Source organism: Peromyscus leucopus, chromosome 8b, assembly GCF_004664715.2.
Source record: "Peromyscus leucopus breed LL Stock chromosome 8b, UCI_PerLeu_2.1, whole genome shotgun sequence".
NCBI classification, from domain to species: domain Eukaryota; kingdom Metazoa; phylum Chordata; class Mammalia; order Rodentia; family Cricetidae; genus Peromyscus; species Peromyscus leucopus.
The window spans coordinates 70577861-70598823 of NC_051086.1; the positions used below are offsets into that span (position 1 = coordinate 70577861).

General features: G+C 42.9%; 1 protein-coding gene across 1 annotated transcript; it reads right to left on the bottom strand.

Moving 5' to 3' along the window:
• Positions 1-972: 972 nt before the first annotated feature.
• Prr11 (proline rich 11) lies at positions 973-20946 on the bottom strand. The gene is given in 11 exon segments (XM_028878193.2): positions 973-1810; positions 4800-4896; positions 4981-5040; positions 7557-7678; positions 9025-9123; positions 10764-10853; positions 10856-11017; positions 13238-13360; positions 13585-13735; positions 16315-16453; positions 20723-20946. Coding segments are annotated over 10 exon segments (1107 nt in total). The 5' UTR covers positions 16449-16453; positions 20723-20946; the 3' UTR covers positions 973-1741.
• Positions 20947-20963: the final 17 nt, after the last annotated feature.

A 20963-nucleotide genomic window follows, 5' to 3' on the forward strand; every position in this document is an offset into this window, starting at 1 on the left:
AGTCCAGTGAGAGACACAATACTACTGTCAGCCAATACACAGGCTGATAAGGACCAGGAACCTGGCTTCTCAATAAAACTGCCATGGACCACAGAGAATCCTTGGCGAGGCATTCTGGAAAACTGAAGTTTCATGCTGAAATCATGAAAATTTTATTTGACTGCAGGAAAATGGACAGCGGATATAAAATGTAAAGAATACAAGGCGGAGGTTATAAGCCCAGGGTACATGTACTTAGCAGGTGGGAGGCCCTGGGTTCAGCCCCAGAAAAAAAAAAAGGTGTCTTAGTGAGCCAGATAAAACCACCTACCTAAGTTGCTAAGTCATTTTAGAAATGTGTCATTACATTCTAGCCAGATTTGGCTGACACCTGTAATTCCAGCATTTGGGAGGATGAGAACAGAGGATTGCCAGGGATCCCAGGCCAGATTAGGCTATAATGTAAGACTCCATTTCAAGCAAACACAGGGTACTTGTGTTTGCTTGAATTTTTCAGGTCACATGGAGTTGTTTTGTGTGTTTTTTCCCCTCTAAATTACTTGTTTATTTATTTTAAGACAGGGTCTCACTGTATAGTTCTGGCTGATCTAGAATTTACTATGTAGACCAGACTGGCCTCAAACTCCCTGAGATCTTTGGCTTCTGCTTTCTAAGTGTTGGAATTGAATGCATGCATCCCCATGCCCAGATAGAGGGTCTTATTTTATGAGTCAAGTTTGTAGCAATGAATGAATCAGCCTGAGATGAACAGGAACCAGGCTATGTTCTTTCTTTTCTTTTCTTTTCTTTCTTTCTTTTTTTCTTTTTCTTTTTTTTTTTTTTGATTTTTCGAGACAGGGTTTCTCTGTGTAGTTTTGGTGCCTGTCCTGGCTCTCGCTCTGTAGACCAGGCTGGCCTCACAGAGATCCAACTTTGATTGAACTCACAGAGATCCACCTGCCTCTGCCTCCTGAGTGCTGGGATTAAAGGCGTGCGCCACCACTGCCCGGCCTTTATTTTATTTTTAAAATTTTGTATTTTTAGTTATGTGTTTGTGTATCTGTGTACACGTGAGGGCAGGTGCCCGCCTAGCCAGAAGAGGGCAGTGAATGGCTTGGACCTAGAACTATTGGCAGACATAAGCCACTTGAAGTGAGTGCTAGGACCTGAACTTGGGTCCTCTGCAAAAGCAACAAGTGCTCTTAACTGCTGAGCCATTTTTTCTAGTACTCAAAATATTTTCTTAATGTCATAACTATATTTATATAATAAACTAGTTATACCATTACTATTTTTTAACATGTTTATTAATTTTGTGTGTTGAAGGGGGCACATATAATAGTGTACATGTGGAGGTCAGAGGACAGCCTGTGGGAGTCAGTTCTTCCTTCCCTCCCTTTGGGTCCTGGGTGCTGAACTTGGGTCATTAGGCTTGGGGGCAAGTGCCTTTACCCATTGAACCACATCACCAGTCCCTTTGGAATTAAATCTGAACAGCCGCTCTAACCTAAACTGGGTAATTCCAGGATACACATTACATTGCAGACTGCACCTTCCCATCGGGTCCCCTTACCATCATGATCACCAGAAAGCATCTAAATGCTCTCTGTTTACCACAGTATGTGTAGGTTCCATACATACTCACTCTGATTCTTCAAGCAGAATTACATTCGTAGAGCTATACATATTTTAGTACATGAAAATTGAGGGGGTTTGAGCTGTCCTTGTCTGGATCTCTCCATGGAGTCAGGCAGAGTTGGCCTCAGTTTGGGTCATCAAAGCTGCTTGTAGGAAGTGGCAGGGACTGAGTAGGGCTTTGAGGATGAGCCAGCTGTGAAAACAAAAGTCACAGGTATAACATGAATGATGCTCCTATGACCGTCACAGGTCTTCTTCCTTATTAACAGAGCCTTGATGCTTTCTGCAAGGCAGCACTGCATGCCTCGAGACCCTCCCCCGCTTTCCTTATACAGACAGAAGCTAAGGAGCCTTTTTCCCCTGGTCTTTCTCCTTTTGCCTGAGATGTGACTGTATGGGAAGCACTGCCCCTGTGCACCATGAGGAGAAAGGCCGGGCATTGAGGGTGAAAGAGCGCGAGAAACGGTGGCTCATGTCTGGAGCCCCAGCACTAGACAGTCGGAGGCTGGACTGCTACACGTTTGAGGCCAACCTGCGCTACATAGTGAGATTCCGTCTCAAAACCAAAACCAACCAAACAACCAAACTAAGCACAAGGAAATGGGTAAAGAGCAGGAAGGACATGATAAAGCAGCTACACCAGCCATGGATCTCCATTTCCCAGAGAGAGTCTCAGGCGAGAAACCCCCGGAATTCCAGCTGGGGTGGGAGCCCATGCTTGTAATCCCAGATAGGAGTTCGAGGCCAGCCTGGTCTAGCTAGCAAGTTCCAGGTCAGCCAGAGCTACAAGGGAAGACCCTGTCTAACAAACAAACAAACAAACAACAACAAACAAAATGACTCTAGTGGTTGGAGATTTACTTCAAAGAAGAGTGCTTGCTGGGCAATTATAAGGCCCTACGTTTGGTTCTCAGTTTAAAAAAAAAAAGACAAACTTAAAAGAAAAATGAATTCATTGTAGGCCAGCCCCAGGTACATGGCTACTTGAGACTCCTGGAAGCAGGGTGGGGGGGTAGGGTGTTTATATAAAAATATGTATATTTTCCTTTTTTGTCTTTCTTTTTGAAATTCTTTTCTTTTTTGTTTTTCTAGACAGAGCTTCTCTCGAGTAGCCTCAGCTGTCTTGGAACTCACTCTGTAGACCAAGCTGATCTCAAACTCACCAAGCTCCGCCTGCCTCTGCCTCCCGAGTACTGGGATTAAAGGCGTGCGCCGCTCTCCCCCCCCCACACTATTCATTTTATATATCTAAATGAATTGATATTTTGTCACTTGTGGCTGGGTGCAAACTCTGGGTAGACTTGCTTTACAGTTAATGGGAACTTAAGGGCTGAGTGAGAAAAGTCATTCTTTAACAATCTTACTACGGATCTTCCTACTAAGTGGATTTGTGGTAACACAGAATATGGCAAAATTTCATCTGTGATTTTTGCTATAGACAGCATGCGGGTTTATTATTATTAGTATATTTTCATCTGTTTCCATGGTTCCTGGTACACTGTACTAGCTATTGTGTGGGGCGAGGGTAGCAAGGGTCCTAGCGCTAACAGAGAGAGGAAGTGGCTAAGCCTTCTGTGAGGCCTCTTCCCTTTAGCTCAGGGGTCTGTGGTGCTTCTGCACCACGGGAAGGAGGAACTAGTGTTCAAAGCCACAAAGGTCAGCAACCAAGTCCCAGCATTCCAGCAGGGGAGGCAGGAGATGGCTTCTCTTCAGAGCCAGTAATCCAGGAGATGAGGAAGACTAAGACGGACGGGTGTGGAAAAGAGGAGACCAAGACCAGAAACTGTCCTTGGTTTTCGTGTGGCTCATCAAGCAGGTGATGATGGAGAAGGCTGTCCGACCTTTTCCCATTAACACTCGTTAAATGGAGTCTGCTAGCCGGACTTGTATTTCCATTCTGTCTGTCATCTGTCAGGCTCCCTTCTAGAGACCACCACATTGTCATATTTCAGTTTGTCATATAGGCCTCTCAGAGTGGGACACTTATACATGCTGCTCTTTTGTTGCCTAGGACTTTCTCCTCTCTGACATTTATGGTAGGATAACCCTTTCCTTGTTAATTCCTATTCATTCTTTAATTGTCTCTGCCCAAAGCAATACCTACAGAAGTCTTCTAGGCTAGGTCATCTTGGCTAGATCATTTCCTGTTTTCTTGCTCTTTTCCTTCATAGCACTTACTATGGGATGAGACAATAAGGAATTATTTGATTCACATCTATATTTTCCACTAGACTGAAAGGTTCAGGGCAGCAGATCTGTGTCTGCCTTTTCATACCAGTCTAATCCTGGTACTCTAGCACAGTGCTTACCATACAGGAAGCACTTGATGAATTCTCATTAAAGGAAATTAAACCACCAGACATTTATTAACAAAGGGGAAATGATAATCCTGGCTGTATATTACAATAATTTTTCTTCACAGAATTTTATACCAAATAATTAAAGCATTTTGCAAAGCATACAGAATGAGAAATTATCATTCTTTGATTTGGTTGTTTGCCTGTGCAGCATTAGAGGTTGATCCCAGGGTGTCCCACGTGCTAGGTAAGGGTTCCGACACGGAGCTACATTTCCAGCCTCTTTCTGCTGCTTCTTCTTCCTCCTCTTTCCTTCTCCTTCTTTGAGAAAGGGTTTCTCTGTCTGCTGCCCTGGCAGTCCTAGAAATCACTCTGTAGACCAGGCTGGCCTCGAACTCAGAGATCCACCTGCTTCTGCCTCCCAAGTGCTGGGATTAAAGGATACCACCGGGTGAACAGTATGCACTCTTAACCACTGAGCCACATTTCTGGCCCCTATTATTATTACTATTGTTACTAAGGGAGCTACTTTGGGTAGTGGGACATGCCTATTATCCTAAAACTAGGGAAGTTGAGTCGGGAAGAGTATGTACTTGAGGTCAGTCTGGTGGGGTACATAGTGAGACCCTCTTTCAAAATATATAAATAAATACTTTAGACTGTGATTCTAAATAAATTAGATTATTCCTCCCCCCTCCCTCCCTCCTTCCCTATTCTCCTCCCTTTTCTCTTCCCCCCTCCCTCCTTCCTTCCCTCCAGTGCTTGGCTTTGAGCCAGGCCCTCATGCATGCTGGGCTACATATATTCTCAGCACTTACCTAAGTTATTTTTCAGGAAAACAAACCAGAGGACTTAGTTTGGATTTTAGGTTTGTCACAGACTCACCAGAAACTTTCTCCTTAAGGCTCGAGTCATGACTGGAGTCAGTCCAGTTCCTGTTTCCATATTTTCTTTATTGACAAGAGGGGTCCCACCTGGGCTCCTATAAAAGTGTGAAAAGGTCAGAGCTGTGTTTTATCCGCACTTTTCCAACTGCCTTAGAAAGCACAGGAGAAGTGATTGTTACCTGTCTACATCGACCTTTCTCAGCAGTTTCCGCAGATCTGTCTGGCTTTTACCAGGATTACTGAAAATAAAGACATAAAAATTATAACTTTCAGATTTCACCACTTCTCCAAAAACAGGTCAGGTTTTTTTTTTTTTTTTTTTTTTTTTTTGTGAGCTAGAGATGAGTGGATCAGTAGGCTTTTTCCAAAGGACAGTTGTGAGCTGCCTTGTGGGTGCTGGGAAATGAACCCAGGTCTACTAGAAGAGCAGCCAAGGCTCCCAACCCCTGAGCCATCTCTCCAGCCCAACAGGTCAGTTTTATAGACAATCTCCTAGAAAGTAGTTCTTTTTGCCACATTAAGAAAACAGAAGCTGGGCAGTGGTGGCGCACACTTTTAATCCCAGCACTTGGGAGGCAGAGGCAGGCGGATCTATATCTATGAATACAAGGCCAGCCTGGTCTACAGAGCGAGTTCCAGAACAGCCAGGGATGTGATACAGAGAAATCCTGTCTTGAAAAACAACAACAACTAATAATAATAATGATGATAATAATAATAATGATAATAATAATAATAATAATAATAATAATAACAATAACAGGATAACAGCAGCAGATGCTGATGGAAGCCTAAGGTGATATTACATAGTTGCCCAACCCCAGGTAGACCAGGCTGGCCTCAACTCACAGAGATTTGCCTGCCTCTGCCTCCCAAGTTCTGGGATTAAAGGCGTCCACGTCTCTATACCTTATATAGCCATTCCAATAAGAAATATGTTTTCCTTTCACAGTGATGCTGGGATTTGAACCCAGGGCCTTGCAGTCTAAGTACTTATCACTGAGCTACATAATCCTCAGTCCAAAGTGAAACTGTAACATTACCTGTAAAATGTATCCTAGGAAAGACTAAGCATAAGGATGACAGTCAAGAAAGTTATGAGGAGTGACAGTAACTCACAATCCTAATGTCTCCAAACAGGATTTCAGATAAGAAATTTACATAAAAGAAATTATACTAAATCAGTCCAAATGATGATTCATGCTCATCCCTCTTTTCGTTCTTTCTTTCTTTTTTTCTTTTTTAAAGGAAGTTAAGAGTTTATTTAGGCTTATGACAGAGGAAGTGATGCAGGCTGGGCATAGTGGTGCATGTTTTCAACGCTATTACTTGGGAGGCAGAGGCAGGTGAATCTCTGTGAGTTCAAGGCCAGCCTGGCTTATAGAGTGAGTTCCAGGTCAGTCAGGGCTACGTAGTAAAACCCTATCTTAAAAAAAATAAAGTAAAATTGAAAGAAAAAAAAAAAGAACAGAAACAGTCCATCACGCAGGGAAGGCAGGGCAGTGAGTGTGTCAGGGTCTGGTTGCTGCACTGTACCCACAGTCAGGAGTCAGGGAGAGATGAATGAAATCTAAAAACAAAAGTGTGTGTGTGTGTGTGTGTGTGTGTGTGTGTGTGTGTGTGTGTGTGTGCGTGTGCGCGCGCGCGCCTTCGTGCCACAGTTCACATGGAAGGCCAGAGAATAATTTAGATTTGGTTCTCTCCATATACCTCATGGGTCCCAGAGATTCACCTCAGGTCCTAGGTCCTGGCAGCAAACACCTTTACCTGCTGAGCCATCTCACCAGCCCTGAAACTGGAAGTCTGAAAAATGTCTGTTTGTTTAAACAGGGTATCATATAGCTCAGGCTGGCTTTGAACTCACTATTGTAGCTGCTGATGACTTTGAACTCCTGATCTTCCTGGCTCCACTTCCCAAGTGTTGGGATTATGGGCATGTGCCATCACACCTGGTTAAAAAACCTTGTTAATATTTTATTTTTGCCTCAAATTTGTTATTAAATAAGTGATATGTCATATAAAAGACAGCCTCTTGGGTGAGTCAATAAAGTAGTGAATATTCAGAAAAAAGACTAGAATTATAAAAATTAAATCAAACAACAACAATAATAACAAAATCATCAATTATGTTCTCAGTAGCAGTCTCTAATGACAGGATTAACTATTAGATTGGGAGTTGAAGGAATTACACAGATCCAAGTGAACCACCTACATGAGTTTTGTTTTTCTCTTTGAATTTTTCTGTAGGTTTCAATTCTTCTATAGTGAGCATATGTAATTTTAAAAGTTAAAAATGCAGCAGGGCGTAGTGCGCATGTCTTTAGCCATAGCACTTGGGACACAGAGGCAGGTGGATCTCTGTGAGTTTGAGGTCAGCCTGGTGAACATACAGAGTTCTAGGACAGCAAGAGCTATATAGTGAAACCCTGTCCTGAGACAAACAAACAACAACACAAAACAAAAAGTTAAAAATGGCCCCCAAAGGGGCCAGTGAGATGTTTCAGTGGGTAAAAACCCTTGCTGCATAAGCCCGACGGCCAGTGTTTGATCCCTGAGAATCCATGTAAGGGTGAAAGAAGACCAAATACACAATGTCTGTCTGCTGACCTTCATACAAAGGCAGTGGCATGTGTACATGTTCCCCTCCCCAACACACACATACAACAATGACAAACTACTTTTAAATCTTAAAAAGCAGCAAAGGAAAACCAGCATTTTAAGTAGCAGCAGAGCATAATAATGTGCAATTACTTACATTAAGACATTTTTAACTCGTGTGGCTAACACCCTGGAGTTGGGTTTCAGAGTAACACGTTGCAGGTCAGAGATAGTAACCAGTGGACTTCGTTCCTCTGGTGGTGATGGTAGAAGCTTTAACTACAAAATGAGACATTAAAGATACATATTAAAATATCATTCTAATGCAAATACCCCCAAACAGCAAACGCTTCACTGCCAGAGGGTACATTTTCCATGATTCAATTCTTTATTTCAAAGGGTCAAAGGCTCTCTCTCACACTCCCCCATCTCTCTTGGGTTCTACTAGCTGGATCCCGATGGTCAGACCAAGCTGGTATGGATCTTGAATAGTGTGGCCTTGAATTCAAAGAAATCCTCCTGCCCGAGTACAGGTGCTAAGAATACAGGTGTGAGGCACCACACCTACCTACTATATGTCTCTCAGCCTGGCCTCTTGACTTCCTGTGTTCCTAAGGATGACTTTGAACTCCTGATTCTTTGCAGACACCTCCCAAGTGCTAGGATCATTAGTGTACACTATTGTGTATGGGTGTATATGATAGATGTGTGTATATGTGTTTTTGTGTATGTGTGTGTGAGTGTGTGCATGGAGGCCAAGGGTCAATGCCAGGCATTTTCATTATCACTTACTATCATGTTGAGACAGGGGCTTTCACTGAACCTGGAGCTCACTAATTGGCTAGACCTGCTGGCCAGTGAGTTTGGGGGTCTGACTGTCTCCGCCTCTCCAGGGTTAGAAGTATAGGTGGGGTTGCCTTCTTTTCACATGGGTGTTGGGGATGTGAACTCAGACCCTCATGCCTGTGTGGCAAGCACTTTTTCAACTGAGCCATCTCTGCAGCCTGTTTTTGTTTTTGTTTTAAAATACTGGAGAGTGAAACCAGGGCCTCATACATGTGAGGCAAATGCTCTGTCATTAAACTGTATACCTACCCCCAACAGAGTAACTTCTATACACAAGGTTTGCCATATTTTCCTAAAGGAACAGCCATGTTTAAAAAGGAAGAAGCAAGGCATGACACTGTGTTTCTAACACTTGTGAGGTTTAGGTGTGGTGCATTCAAAGATTTGAAGTCAGCCTGGGTTAAGTAGCAAGAAAAACATACCTTCGAGCTTGGGAGATAGCTTAGTTGGTACAGTGTTTACAGTGCTAATTTACAGTGTTAATCCTAGCACTTGGGAGGCAGAGGCAGATGGATCTCTGTGAGTTTGAGGCCAGCCTGGTTTACAGAGCGAGTTCCAGGACAGCCAGGGCTACACAGGGAGATCCTGTCTGTCAATAAATAAATAAATAAACAAACAAATAAATAAATAGGTGTAAGGTGGAAAGTGATAGAGGAAGACACCCCGTATTAACCTCTGGCCTCCACATAAGCACCCACAAACACACAACTATAACACTTATACAAAACACCCCCAGCCCCAAAGGAAGAAGGCCTCGTGTGTTCACGGTGACATCTTACCTTCTTCCTTTCTTCAATACTCTGTGTCTTTTTTAGTTTTACAGTGAGTAGATCTTTAACAGTTATGTGCATAGGTCCATCTTTCTTTAATGGCTCAGTCTTAAAAGACATGGAGAGGTTAGGATTAAAATTGGCATCAGGACATCCAGTGAAATCCAAATCCAAGTTTACTTTGTAAAGGTTCAGAGTTGAAAGTTAACGTGTTATCGCTATTTATTTATTTTTATCATTTTTGCTTTTCCTCTACCATTATTTTTGAGACAGGGTATTGTTCTCTAGTCCTGGCTGTCTTAGTACTCCATAGGAAGCTTACACTGGCCTCAAACTCACGGCAATCCTTTTGTGTCAGCTTCCAAATGCCAGGATTATAGGAACGTACCACCACACCCGTCTAAAGTTAACTCTTGTTTACCCTAGGGATTAAACACATTCTCCGTGAGCAAGCAAGAATGACAGGGGTATGAGTGGGTAGTGGTGGGGTGTGAGTGGATGGGGTGGTGCCAGAGCACCTTAAATTTTTTTTATTTGGAGCTAGAGAGATGGCACAGTGGTTAAGAGTACTTGCAGAGGGCCTGAGTTCTGTTCCCAGCACCCATGATGCACAACCGTCTATAACTCCAGTTCCAGGGGATCCAACACCTTCTTCTGAACTTTTCAGGCACCAGGCATGTACATGGTACACAGACACACAAGCAGACAAAACACCCATTCACATAAGATGAAATAATTTTAAAGTTAAAAAAGCATACATATTTTAATGTATATTCATGTTTGGACTGCATTTATGTATGTGTACTGCATGTATGCTTGGTACCTTTGGAGTCTACAAGAGGATGTCAGATCTGAAACTAGAGTGATAGAGAGTTGTGTCCTACCAAATGGGTGCTAGGAACCAAACTCTGGTCCTCTGCAAGAGCAGCAAAGTGCTCTTAACCGCTGAGCCATCTCTCCAGCAACTCTACATCAGAATTTTCTTTGTATGTTTGTTTTGAAACTGGCCTCAGACTCCCAATATAGCCATAAACTCACTATGTAACCAAGGATGACCTTGAACTCTGGATCCTCCTACTTGTACCTCCCAAGTGATAGGATTAGATATGTGTTCTAGCCTTGTGAATAAAGTTTTCGAAATGTTTAATAATGGAGCAAGGCATAGTGGGGTGTGTGTGTGTGTGTGTGTGTGTGTGTGTGTGTGTGTGTGTGTGTGTATGTGTGTGTATTTTGTGGACTACAGTCCAAGCTCCTCTAAAGCTGAAGCAAAAGATCACAAGTTAGAGGATAGCCTGTGCTACATAGTGAGTTCTAAGCCAGTCAGGGCTACAAATCAAGATCCAGTCTCAGAGAACAAATAAATAAAAGCTGCCAAGAACAAAAGCCTAAAACAAAACAAAGGAACAACAAGAAAACTACAATAATTACATTACATTGACATATATCCATAATGCCAGCTACTCAAAGGCTAAAGCAAAGGGATGGCTTGAGCCCACCAGTTCAAGACCAGCTTGGACAACATAATGAAACTATATCTAAGACCAAAAACAAGCCCCAACCCCAACCCCCCAAAAAAACCCAACAAAAAACTTATAACTAAAATCATAATAATTACCAGAATTAAGATATAGAATCAGAACAAAACTTAGTCTTCACATCTAGGCCTTTGGCTCAGCTTTGAAAGGCCTCTTGGCTTTATTCCTGTATTACAGTCTAACGAAAACACATTGTTACTGATTATCTCTTACCTGAGGCGCTTTAGCAGTACCAGATTTTCTGAGCAGCAAAGGTGCTAGGGGTGGTGGAGGTGGAGGAAGGGGAGGAGGGGGAGGGGGAGGGGAGGAGGAGGGGGAGGATGACTGGCTGGCTGTGGCAGTGTGGGAGGAAGTGCAGTTCTGGATTCTTCATGGGTTGTGGGAGCACAGGCAGGCACGTTTGTGAGTTTATCACTCACACAACACTTATGACAACAGCTTGAATAAGAAGAATTTTCTGAGATGGTCTGAAAGATACCATAATTGACAAACAATAGATTAATGGTGGTGTTTATTTGGTCTCTCTCTCTCTTTTTTTTTTTGAGACATTTCACACTCTGGCTCAGGCTGGCCTGGAACTCACTCAGGGGGCCTTAAATTCAAACTGTTTCCTCAGCTGTCTGGGCATTAGGATTACAGGAATGCATGACCACTCCTGACAATAACAACAAAGTTACTTCTATGATTCCATTGTTTATTGGGCTAGAGAGAAGTTTGGCAAGTACAGGCTTGCAGCTCTTGCAGAGGACTGCATTTAGTTCCCAGAGCAAATGGGACAGCTCACGTCTAACTCCACTTCCAGGCGACCTGACGCCCTCTTCTGGCCATCATACCCCCCCAGCCACACCCAGGCCTTATTTTATGTTCTTGTTTCCAATGGTGAGGATCATACTCACAGCTAGAATATATATATATGTGTATAATAAATTTGTATGTATGTTCCTATATATAAGGAAAGTATATGAATATCTGTATCTCATAAGGATACTTCCATTGGCTTAATGAACTTGTTAGCTGATTAGCTATTTTGAGATGAGGATCTTGCTAATTAGCCAGGCTGACCTTGAATTCCTAGGCTCAGGTGATCCCCTTGCTTTAGCTTCCCTAACAGATGGGACTATAGGCACACATCACCAGGCCCAACTGAAAAACTATCACACTCTATGTTTTAACTATAGGTGAAGCATCCTATAGAATCCTAACACCATCTCTTTCTATACCTCTGTATTTAATCTATTAAATGGTATGTTCTTTTTGTTCGGGTTTTTGAGACACAGTCTCATTCTCTAGCTCAGGGTGGCCCGGGACTCACTGTGTGGTCTATGTTGGGCAATCCCCATGCCTCAGCCACGCACTACCACACCTAAAGAAAAGTGTTGACATTGGCTGCGGGGGGCTGGGGGTGTTCTCAGCATCCTTCTGCTTCATTTGTTGACTTCTCCCAGGCTGAGGATTTGAACGTAGGATGCTGTACATGCTAGACAAACACACTACCCCTGAACTACACCCCCAGGCTCATAAACGTTACATTTGCACACTCACTGCACTTTGGTATTTATTTTTTGCAAACTCTCCCTTCCCTCACAGTGGGGATTGAACTGGGAGTCCACACAGCAGGCAAATGCTTTATCACTGAACTACATCCCCAGCTGAGAGTAATTTTTGTGAGACAGGGTCTCCTGTATTCCAGGCTGGCCTTAAGGTCCCTATGTTATTGGGGATGACCTTACTTTCAGTTCTTCAGCCTTGCCCTCCTAAGTGCTAAGATTATAGGTGTAAGCCACCATGGCTGATTCATGTAGTGCTGGGGCCTCCTGTATGCTAGAGGAGTACTCTACCGACTGAGCCCATCCCTAGCTACTTTCTGCTGAAAACAAAGGAAGTGTTAAAGATGCATTCATTTTATGTTATATCTGTGTGTATGTGCCTGCTCGTCTGTATGTGGACCGTGTGTGTAAATGCCTGCAACATTCCAAAGAAGGCATCAGACTCCCTGGAACGAGAGTTACAGGCAGTTATGAACCACCCAGTGTGGGTGCTTGGAACTGAACCTGGGTTATCTGCAAGAGCAGCAGGTGTTTTTAACTACAGATCCATTTCTCCATTCCCTCCGGCCCCAGCTGAAAATTCTGATAGCCATTTCCTTCACTATTCCCCACAAAAGTTTTATTAGTTTATGTTCATCTCAATAATGTAAGAAAGTATCTACTTTTACAAAATTTTAATTTTTTTTTGCCAATCTGATTAAGTTCAATGTTGCTCATTGAAATTTCCTTTATATTTCTATTTTGTTTGTGTTCCCAAGACCATTAATTGTTCCCAATATACATTTAAAAATAGTTTTTGATTTTAATTATGTGGTTGTGTGTGTATGTGCACACATGAGTACAGGTGCCTACGCAGGCCAGAGGGGTTGGACTCCTTGAAGTTGGAGTTACACAAAAGTTGTAAGACACCCACTGTAGGTTCTAGGGACCAAATTTGATCCTCTGCATGAGCAGTGCACTCTCTTGACTGGGGAGCCATCTCTCCAGGGCCGCCATGATAGTTTTGTCTTCTTCCTTTGCAACAGGAAGTCTCTCTGCCTGACTTTTGAGGTAATAACCAAACTCAGATCCAGAGTCGTTTCCTATCATAATAGTCTTTTCAGATAACATCTCTGGACTGGTTTGTTTGGCAATACCCACCTTCAGTGTTTCTTGGAGCTTGCATAATTCACTTTTCAAAACACAAACTTGTTGTTTCAGACTGTGAAGTTCTCTGTGGTAGACTCGGGAAGGGAATATGGCATCTTTCAGCACTTCGAAACTCTGAAATTCATAAATAAACAAGCCTGAATCTAATGGGCAGCACGCTCAAGAAAGTGGTGTCACATATGGCTTACGTAAGCAAAGACAGGCGTGATCTCACAAATTAATCTTATCCAAGCTTAGCCTCAGGGGTCTGTCAGGCCTAGGAACCATACAAGAACATACACACTAAGTATGGCCGAACAGAAACTCTATTGCTGAGAACAGGTTTATGAAACCTCTACCTGGGCTACACAGGTCTGACAGCAACTGTATATGCACCATGCTCTGTGCGTCCAAAGGTTTGCTGCATCTTTGATGCTGGGAAATCTGAAGTTCCAAGGTCGTCTTAGCCAGCTTCTGCTATGGGGTGTATCTGTTGAAGAAGTAGCCACTCTGTGGAAGAAACAGTAAACAAAACAAATAAAAAACCGTAGGTCGTGCCTGGGCATGGTGGTGCACACTCAGAAAGCAGACGCAGGAGCATAGATTTAAGTTCAAGGGAAGCTCGTTCTACATAGTGAGTCCCAGCCCAGTCAAAACAATACAGTAAGACCCTGTCTCAAAAGAGAAAGAAAGGATGTTCCTGCTCCGGAGTCACACTTATAAAACCAGGTAGATCTCTGCGAGTTCTAGGCCAACCAGGGCTACATGGTGAGACTCTGTCTCAAAAAACAAAACATCACCCCCCAACACACACACACACACACACACACACACACACACCCCAACTTAAGTCAGACTAAAAGCTTCTACTTAAGTAATTAGTTGGGCTTACTTATTTTAAATTAAATGAATCATTTTTGGTGCTGGGGAGTAAATCCAGGGGGTGTATGCTAAGCACACATTGTAGCAGCGAGCTACACCTCTTATCACAAATAGCTAGTTTATATTATGACTCAGATCCAGGGACTGAATGACTGAATGACTTTCTTTTCTTTTCCTTTTCTTGAGACAGGGTCTCATTATTTTGTTCGGACTGTCCTGGAACTGGCTGTGTGGACCAGGCTTGTCTTGAACTTAAACCAACCCTCCCTCCTCTGTTTCCTGAGTGCTGGGATTGCAGGCATGCATTAAACATACATTTGTTTATTTATTTATAGGTTAAAAAATAAATAAATGTATGTGTATGTATGCTGCACCTGTGTGACTATGTACCAGGTGTGTGAGAGCCTGGAGAGGCCAGACAGGAGGAGAAGAGAGGTCTGGCAGCTGGAGTTTCATTCAGGCAGCTGTGAGCTGCCTCATTTGAGTGCTGGGAATCAAACCGGGCTCACTTGGAAGAGCAGGAAGTGCTCTTAACTACTGAGCCATCTCTCTGGCCTATATATTTTTATTTTTTGAGACAGTGTCTCATGTATCCTATACTGACTTTGTTAAACATGATATGTAGCAGAGAATACATTTGAACTCTGGTCTACTTGCCATTAGCTCCATGTGGTGGGAATAGAGGTGTGAGTTACAAAGCATGGCTCTATTTCATTTATGTATTTATTTAATGAAAAGAGCTTTAAAGTTAAGGATATATAGCTCAGCAGTCAGTTCTGTTGGCTTGTTTTTTTGTTTCCATATTAGACACCCTGAGTTTAATCCCTACCATACCAAAAATAAATAAAAATAAGCTGGATGGGGGTGGCACATGCCAGGCAAACAGAGGAGAAACGAGAAGGGTTGAATCAGAGGACTTCCAAAAGCTCAAGGCCAGGGTGGGCTACAGTCAGTTCCAGGGTAGCCAGGACCAGAGATAGAGATTTGCACACAAAACCAACAAAGGAAGAACCTATCATCCTATACAGAGAAACCCTGTCTCTAGAAAATCAAACAAACCAAAACCAAAACCAAAAAAGAACCTGTCATCAACAACAAAAGAAAGTGGAGGGGGAGGTAGGACACCAGTGGGGTACACAAAGTGTAAGTTTTTAAGAAAACCAGCACCTGGGCTGGGTGGTGGTGGCGCACACTTTTATTCCCAGGACCCGGGAGGCAGAGGCAAGCGGATCTCTGTGAGTTCGAGGCCAGCCTGGTCTACAGAACAAGTTCCAGGACAGCTGAGGCTACACAGAGAAACCCTGTCTTCACAAAACAAAACAAAGCAGGAAAACCAGCACCCTACAATTTCTGGAACTCAGCTGTTCTCTCAATAATCCATTTAACTTATGGATCTCAAAGAATAAAAGACCAATCTTATCAGAACTAAGGTTTCATTCCAGTTCTATGCCCCTCTCTCATTACTTGCTAGAATTGAACAATTAAAATCAACTGAAAAATAGAAAATAGATACTTTGGGTTTGAATACAACTCCTTCTGATTCTTATTTCATTTGAATACAATTTATTTTTGGTGGGGGTGGTGTGTGTGTGTGTGTACACATGTGGCATGGCATGTGTGTGGAGGTCAGAAGACAGTCTCAGGAGCTGGCTCTCTTCTTCCACCATGTAGGTCCCAGGGATTAAACTGATGCACTTGGCTTGGCGGCAAGGCCTTCACCTGCTGCACCTTCTTGCTGGCCCTACTTACTTTCCTTTCTTCTTTTGGGAGACAGGGTCTCCCTACAGATTCCTCAGCTGGCCTAGAACTCACAGAGACCTGCCTGCCACTGCCTCCTGAGTGATGCCATTTAAGGGTTTTACTGCCATGCCCTGCTCTTTTTTTTTTTTTTTTTTTTTTTTTTTTTTGAGAGAGAAAGGGTTTCACTCCATAGTCCAGGCTGGCCTGGAACTCAAGACAGCCTTCGACTCTCAGCAATTCTCCTGCCTCAGTCTTCTGAGTGGTGGGGTTACAGTTAGCATGAGCTACCATGGCCAGCAATAATTTTGGTATAGGCACATTTCAAATTTTACATGGGACATCCTAAATATGATTTATTTGGGGGCTGAAATTCAAATTTATCTGGCTGTTCTATATTATCATAGGCTACACTGGTAACTGTACACTGATAAGCTCTAATGTTTCCTGTCTTCTCCATTACACCTTACCTTTCTGGTGTGGGTGGTGGAGGTGGAGGGGGAGGTGTCGATAGCTTAGGCTGGACCCGAGAGGCTTCTTTCTTCTTAAATAAGCGTTTGGCCCTGGCTTTTAGCTTTCTTCTTCGCTGTTTGAACTTGGGCATGATTTCTGTAGAGAAAAATTTGAAGTTTAAAAAAAATATGCATATGGGTGTTTTGCCTGCCTGTGTGTCTGCCTTTCCACCATTTGCATGCCTGGTACCTTCAGAGACCAGAAGAGGGCATCATGTCTCCTGGGAACTGGAGTTACAGATGGCTGTGAGCTGCCATGTGGGTGCTGGGAATTGAATCTAAGTTTTCTAAAAGAGCAGCTAGTGCTCTTAACCCTCCAGGTCATTTCTCTAGTACCTGAAATATATGTTTTTATTAAAGAATGATGTATACATATAGAAAATGTATAAACCTTCAGTGCATAGTTCAATGACTTATGATAGAGGAACTTTATATACCCTCAGAGACATCATCTTGGTTATTTTTGGTTTACTCCAGTTTTTTTCCTTCTTCTCCAGCCTTGGTTAAGAAATACATTGTAGTTGTGGGCATGGTGGTGTGTACCTGTAATCCCAGTACTGGGGGATGGGATTTGAGGCAGAAGGATGACTGAATTGGAGAACACCTAAAAGTGATCCTGTCTCCAAAACATCTGTACACACCTGTGATCTCACCACTTGGAAGGTAGAGGCAGGTATATAGGGATTCAAGATGCCTTCAGCTACCCTGTGAGTTCAAAGCCAGCTTTGGCACATGAGACCCTGTCTCAAAACACTAAAAAAACCCAAAAACCAGAGAGAAGAAAAGTCACCAGCATTCTAGAAATTGCTTCCCAGGGAAGAAAATGTAAACTCATATTTAAAATGTCTGGAGTCTTCCTTTGGCTTTACTATAGTCTCTCACTCTGCTTTTGTTGCATTCTTTGATGAAGGCAAATGAATTTCTCTTTTTTCTCTGCAACTCCCTCTTTCCCAGCTGGAGACCAAACCCAGGGCTTTGCATTTGTCTAGGCAAGTGCTCTACTACTGAGCTAGCGCCCCTCCTCTTTAAAAAAGTCATTTTGAGACAAGATCCTATGCATCCCAGGCTAGCCTTCAAACTCCCCATATAGTTAAGAATGACTCCTGCCTCTACCTTGGCTGCTGGCATTATCTTCAGACTGGCAATATCATATTGGGTTTATGTGCTGGAGCTCCAAGTCAAGGCTTCTGGATGCTAGGCAAACACTTTACCAACTGACTACAATACTTAGCCGTTCCTTTCCTTATAATAGGAAAATGGCTGTAGTGGATTATGGTTTGATATTAAAAAGATGGGTTTGTGATTCAGCAACATATAATGAGCATCTACTATGATAGGCAGATGTCACAGTAGGAGGAATCATTTATAAAGTGCCCCCTTAAATGTGGAGTACATTCCACTTTTCCTCTGTCAATCTTCAATCTCCTCAACTGACGAGGAAGATTTTAGTCCCAGTTTTATATAAAAATAAGCTAAGGGTTAGATTAGATGCCTGCCTAATGTAATACAGTAAAGTATAAAAACAGACCTGTAAGTCTTCAGACCACGGCTTTCCCTAGTAGACTATGGAGCAACAACAGTAACTTAAATAGGCTGTATACAAGTACCTAAAACCAAAGACCTGTTTTAAGACAGTTATTTTGAAGCACTTAAGATATTATTTAATATATTTATGTTTTAATATATATCCTTTTCTGGGAAAAAAAAAGTCTGGGTTAGTTTGATCTGAAGCTCCAAAAGGGCTTTGGTAGTTTTAAGTGTTCATTTCTGAGGAACAAAGGTGTTGTTACTCAAGTAGCAGAAAGGAAAATGGTCTGCATCAAACTTACAAATTTGAATAGGAAAAATCAGCCTTTGAAACACACATTTAAGGACCTGAGTGGTGGTAACAACTTTAAAAGCAACGCTTGGAAAGCAGAGGCAGGTGGATCTATGTAAGTTCAAGGCTGAGCTGGTCTAATACCTTCTTCCAAGCCACCCACAGCTATACAGTGGGACCCTGTGTCTGAGAAGTTAACAAACATCCATTCCACTTCTGTTCACTTGGTAACCTTTTGGAACTAGGTATTTGCATATACTGCCTCAGCATTCAGATTATCAGGACACCTCCCCACTTCCCTTTACAGGTTATAAAAACTGGGCACACGCCTTTAATCCCAGCACTTGGGAGGCAGGTTGACCTCTGTGAGTTCGAGGCCAGTCTGGGCTACAGAGTGAGTTCCAGGACAGGCTCCAAAGCTACACAGAGAAACCCTGTCTTGAAAAAACAAAACAGACAGACAAAAACAAAACAAAACAAAACAAAAAAAACTCAAAACAAAAAACAAACAAACAAACAAAAACCTAAAACAAAACAAAAACTGGGAAGTGCCTTGGTATCAGTAGTCTAGTCCCTGAGGCTAACCCTCATGCCAAAAGGTTGTGGCAAAAGTGCATTTTATTGGATTAGCTGTCAGTCAAATTCATAAGATGCATTTTTTTTTTTTGAGTCAGGGTCCTGTTATGTAGCACAGGATGGTCTGGAACCCAAGATCCTCCTGCCTCAGCCTCCTAAATGCTAGGATCATAGGCACACAAGGCATACAAAATCATGACTGGCTTCAAACTAGCTACAGCCCAGGATGACCCTGAACTCCTGATCTTTCTGTCTTGTCTTCCAAGTGTTAGGGTTGTGTGATTTCTCACCTGCGGACATTTCATTCATCTGTTTCCTTAGATATAGCATCATTACATGTTTTATCCAATAAAGGAATGAAAGATAACATCACTTTCCAGTATTAGTCAGCAATGATTCTCTTTTTACTTAAGCAATATCCTTTAAGTCTAATGCAGTTGAGTGGTAGGTATCTTTTAGTGTGCGTTGGGGGAGGAGGGGGGAGGAAGGGCAGTGTTAGTTATTCAAACCAGATCATATCTTTTTTTTTTTTGGTTTTTTGAGAGAGGGTTACTCCGTGTAGTTTTGGTGCCTTTCCTGGATCTCTGTAGACCAGGCTGGCCTTGAACTCACAAAGATCCACATGGCTCTGCCTCCCAAGTGCTGGAATTAAAGGTGTGCGCCACCACTGCCGGGCCTGATCATATCTTTATGTTAAAGGGTGGATCAAAAAACAAAACAAAACAAAACAAAACAAAAACTTCCAAGTATGAAGATTCAACAAAATAAAAGAACAAGAATTACATTGGCTGATCTAGCTCTGTTGGTAGAGAGCTGACCTCACATAACAAGAGACCCTGAGTTCAATAATCTCCAGGGCCACATCAATTGTCAAGTTGGCACACAGGCCTGTAATCCCAGAACCGCAGAGGTGGAAGCATGGGGATTCAGAGTTCAGGGTCATCTCTTGACAACTTGGGTTACATGAGCCGTCTCAGAATTAGTCTTCTGTACGAGTTGACCCTGCTGCTTCTGTTAAAACTTCACCAGTTACATGAAAAGCTCTTGGCTGGGGACGCATGTAAAGCTGTGGCAACAGCGGAAATGACAGTTGCCATTTCATCACCAACGTTCTAAAACACATTTTTACACCCACACAAATCGCCTCTAGTCCATTTAATTTCCATTACCAATTTAGTTGGTTCACCTTGATTACTGCGGCGTGATTTCTGCCATTTTCCTATAGTTAATTTTGTTTTATTGTGAAGTATTTTTTTTTTCCTGGTTCTTTCCTGTGTCTTTCTCAGAGCGACCACAGGTCTTTAGTGTCACCTAGCACAGTACCAGACATATGGTCAAAAATCGATGTAACTCTGCATCAAGGAGCATTGTAAAACCACCTGTCAAACATTCCTCCACAAACTTAAATGTGCTCAAGTACCGCGGGGGAGAGCATCTGGTTAAATACATATTCTTATTCAGTAAATTTGGATGGACCCCTATAATTTGCATTTGTCACTAGCGACCAGAGAAGCCAAAACCGCTAGTCTGTGGACCCACTTTGAGAGGCAATGAGTAACGAAAAAGACTGAGCAAAAGGCAATCGCTTCAAAACATATATTGCAGAGTGTTAAATAAAAATGTGGTTCGGAGCCGGGCGTGGTGGCACAAGCCTTTAATCCCAGTACTCGGGAGGTAGTGGCAGGCGGATCTCAGTGAGTTCGAGACCAGACTGGTCTAGACAGCGAATTCCAGGACAGTCGGGGCTGTTACACAGAGAAATCCTGTCTCGAACAAAACAACAACAAACTGTGGCTCGGATGTGGCCAGCGGAGCTCATGTCCTGCCCCAAATCTTCCCTTTTCTGCTCCATCTCTCCTACCAGTCCAGCACAAGACCCACCTCCTTTCAACCCTAAGAACCCAACCACCAACAGTCCGAGCAACGGAAGATGGGACCAGGTAACAAAGAAAGAATCGTCACTGCACTTACTAGTCTAAAAGCCTGAAGATTAGATGAAGTTCGGGCTGGAGCCTCTTCCACACCATAAAGAAAAATTCAAAATTAAATCCTTGCCGAGGAGCGACCAATCGTAGACGTGGTCTCTACAAGGTTTGGCGTCCTGAAAGGATCCAAGCGCAGCCTGGATTACGATTGGCTGAGAGCGCATCACCTCCTGGCCAATCGGAACGGAGGCGCTTCTTGTATGAATAAGGGAAGGCGGGCGAGAAGG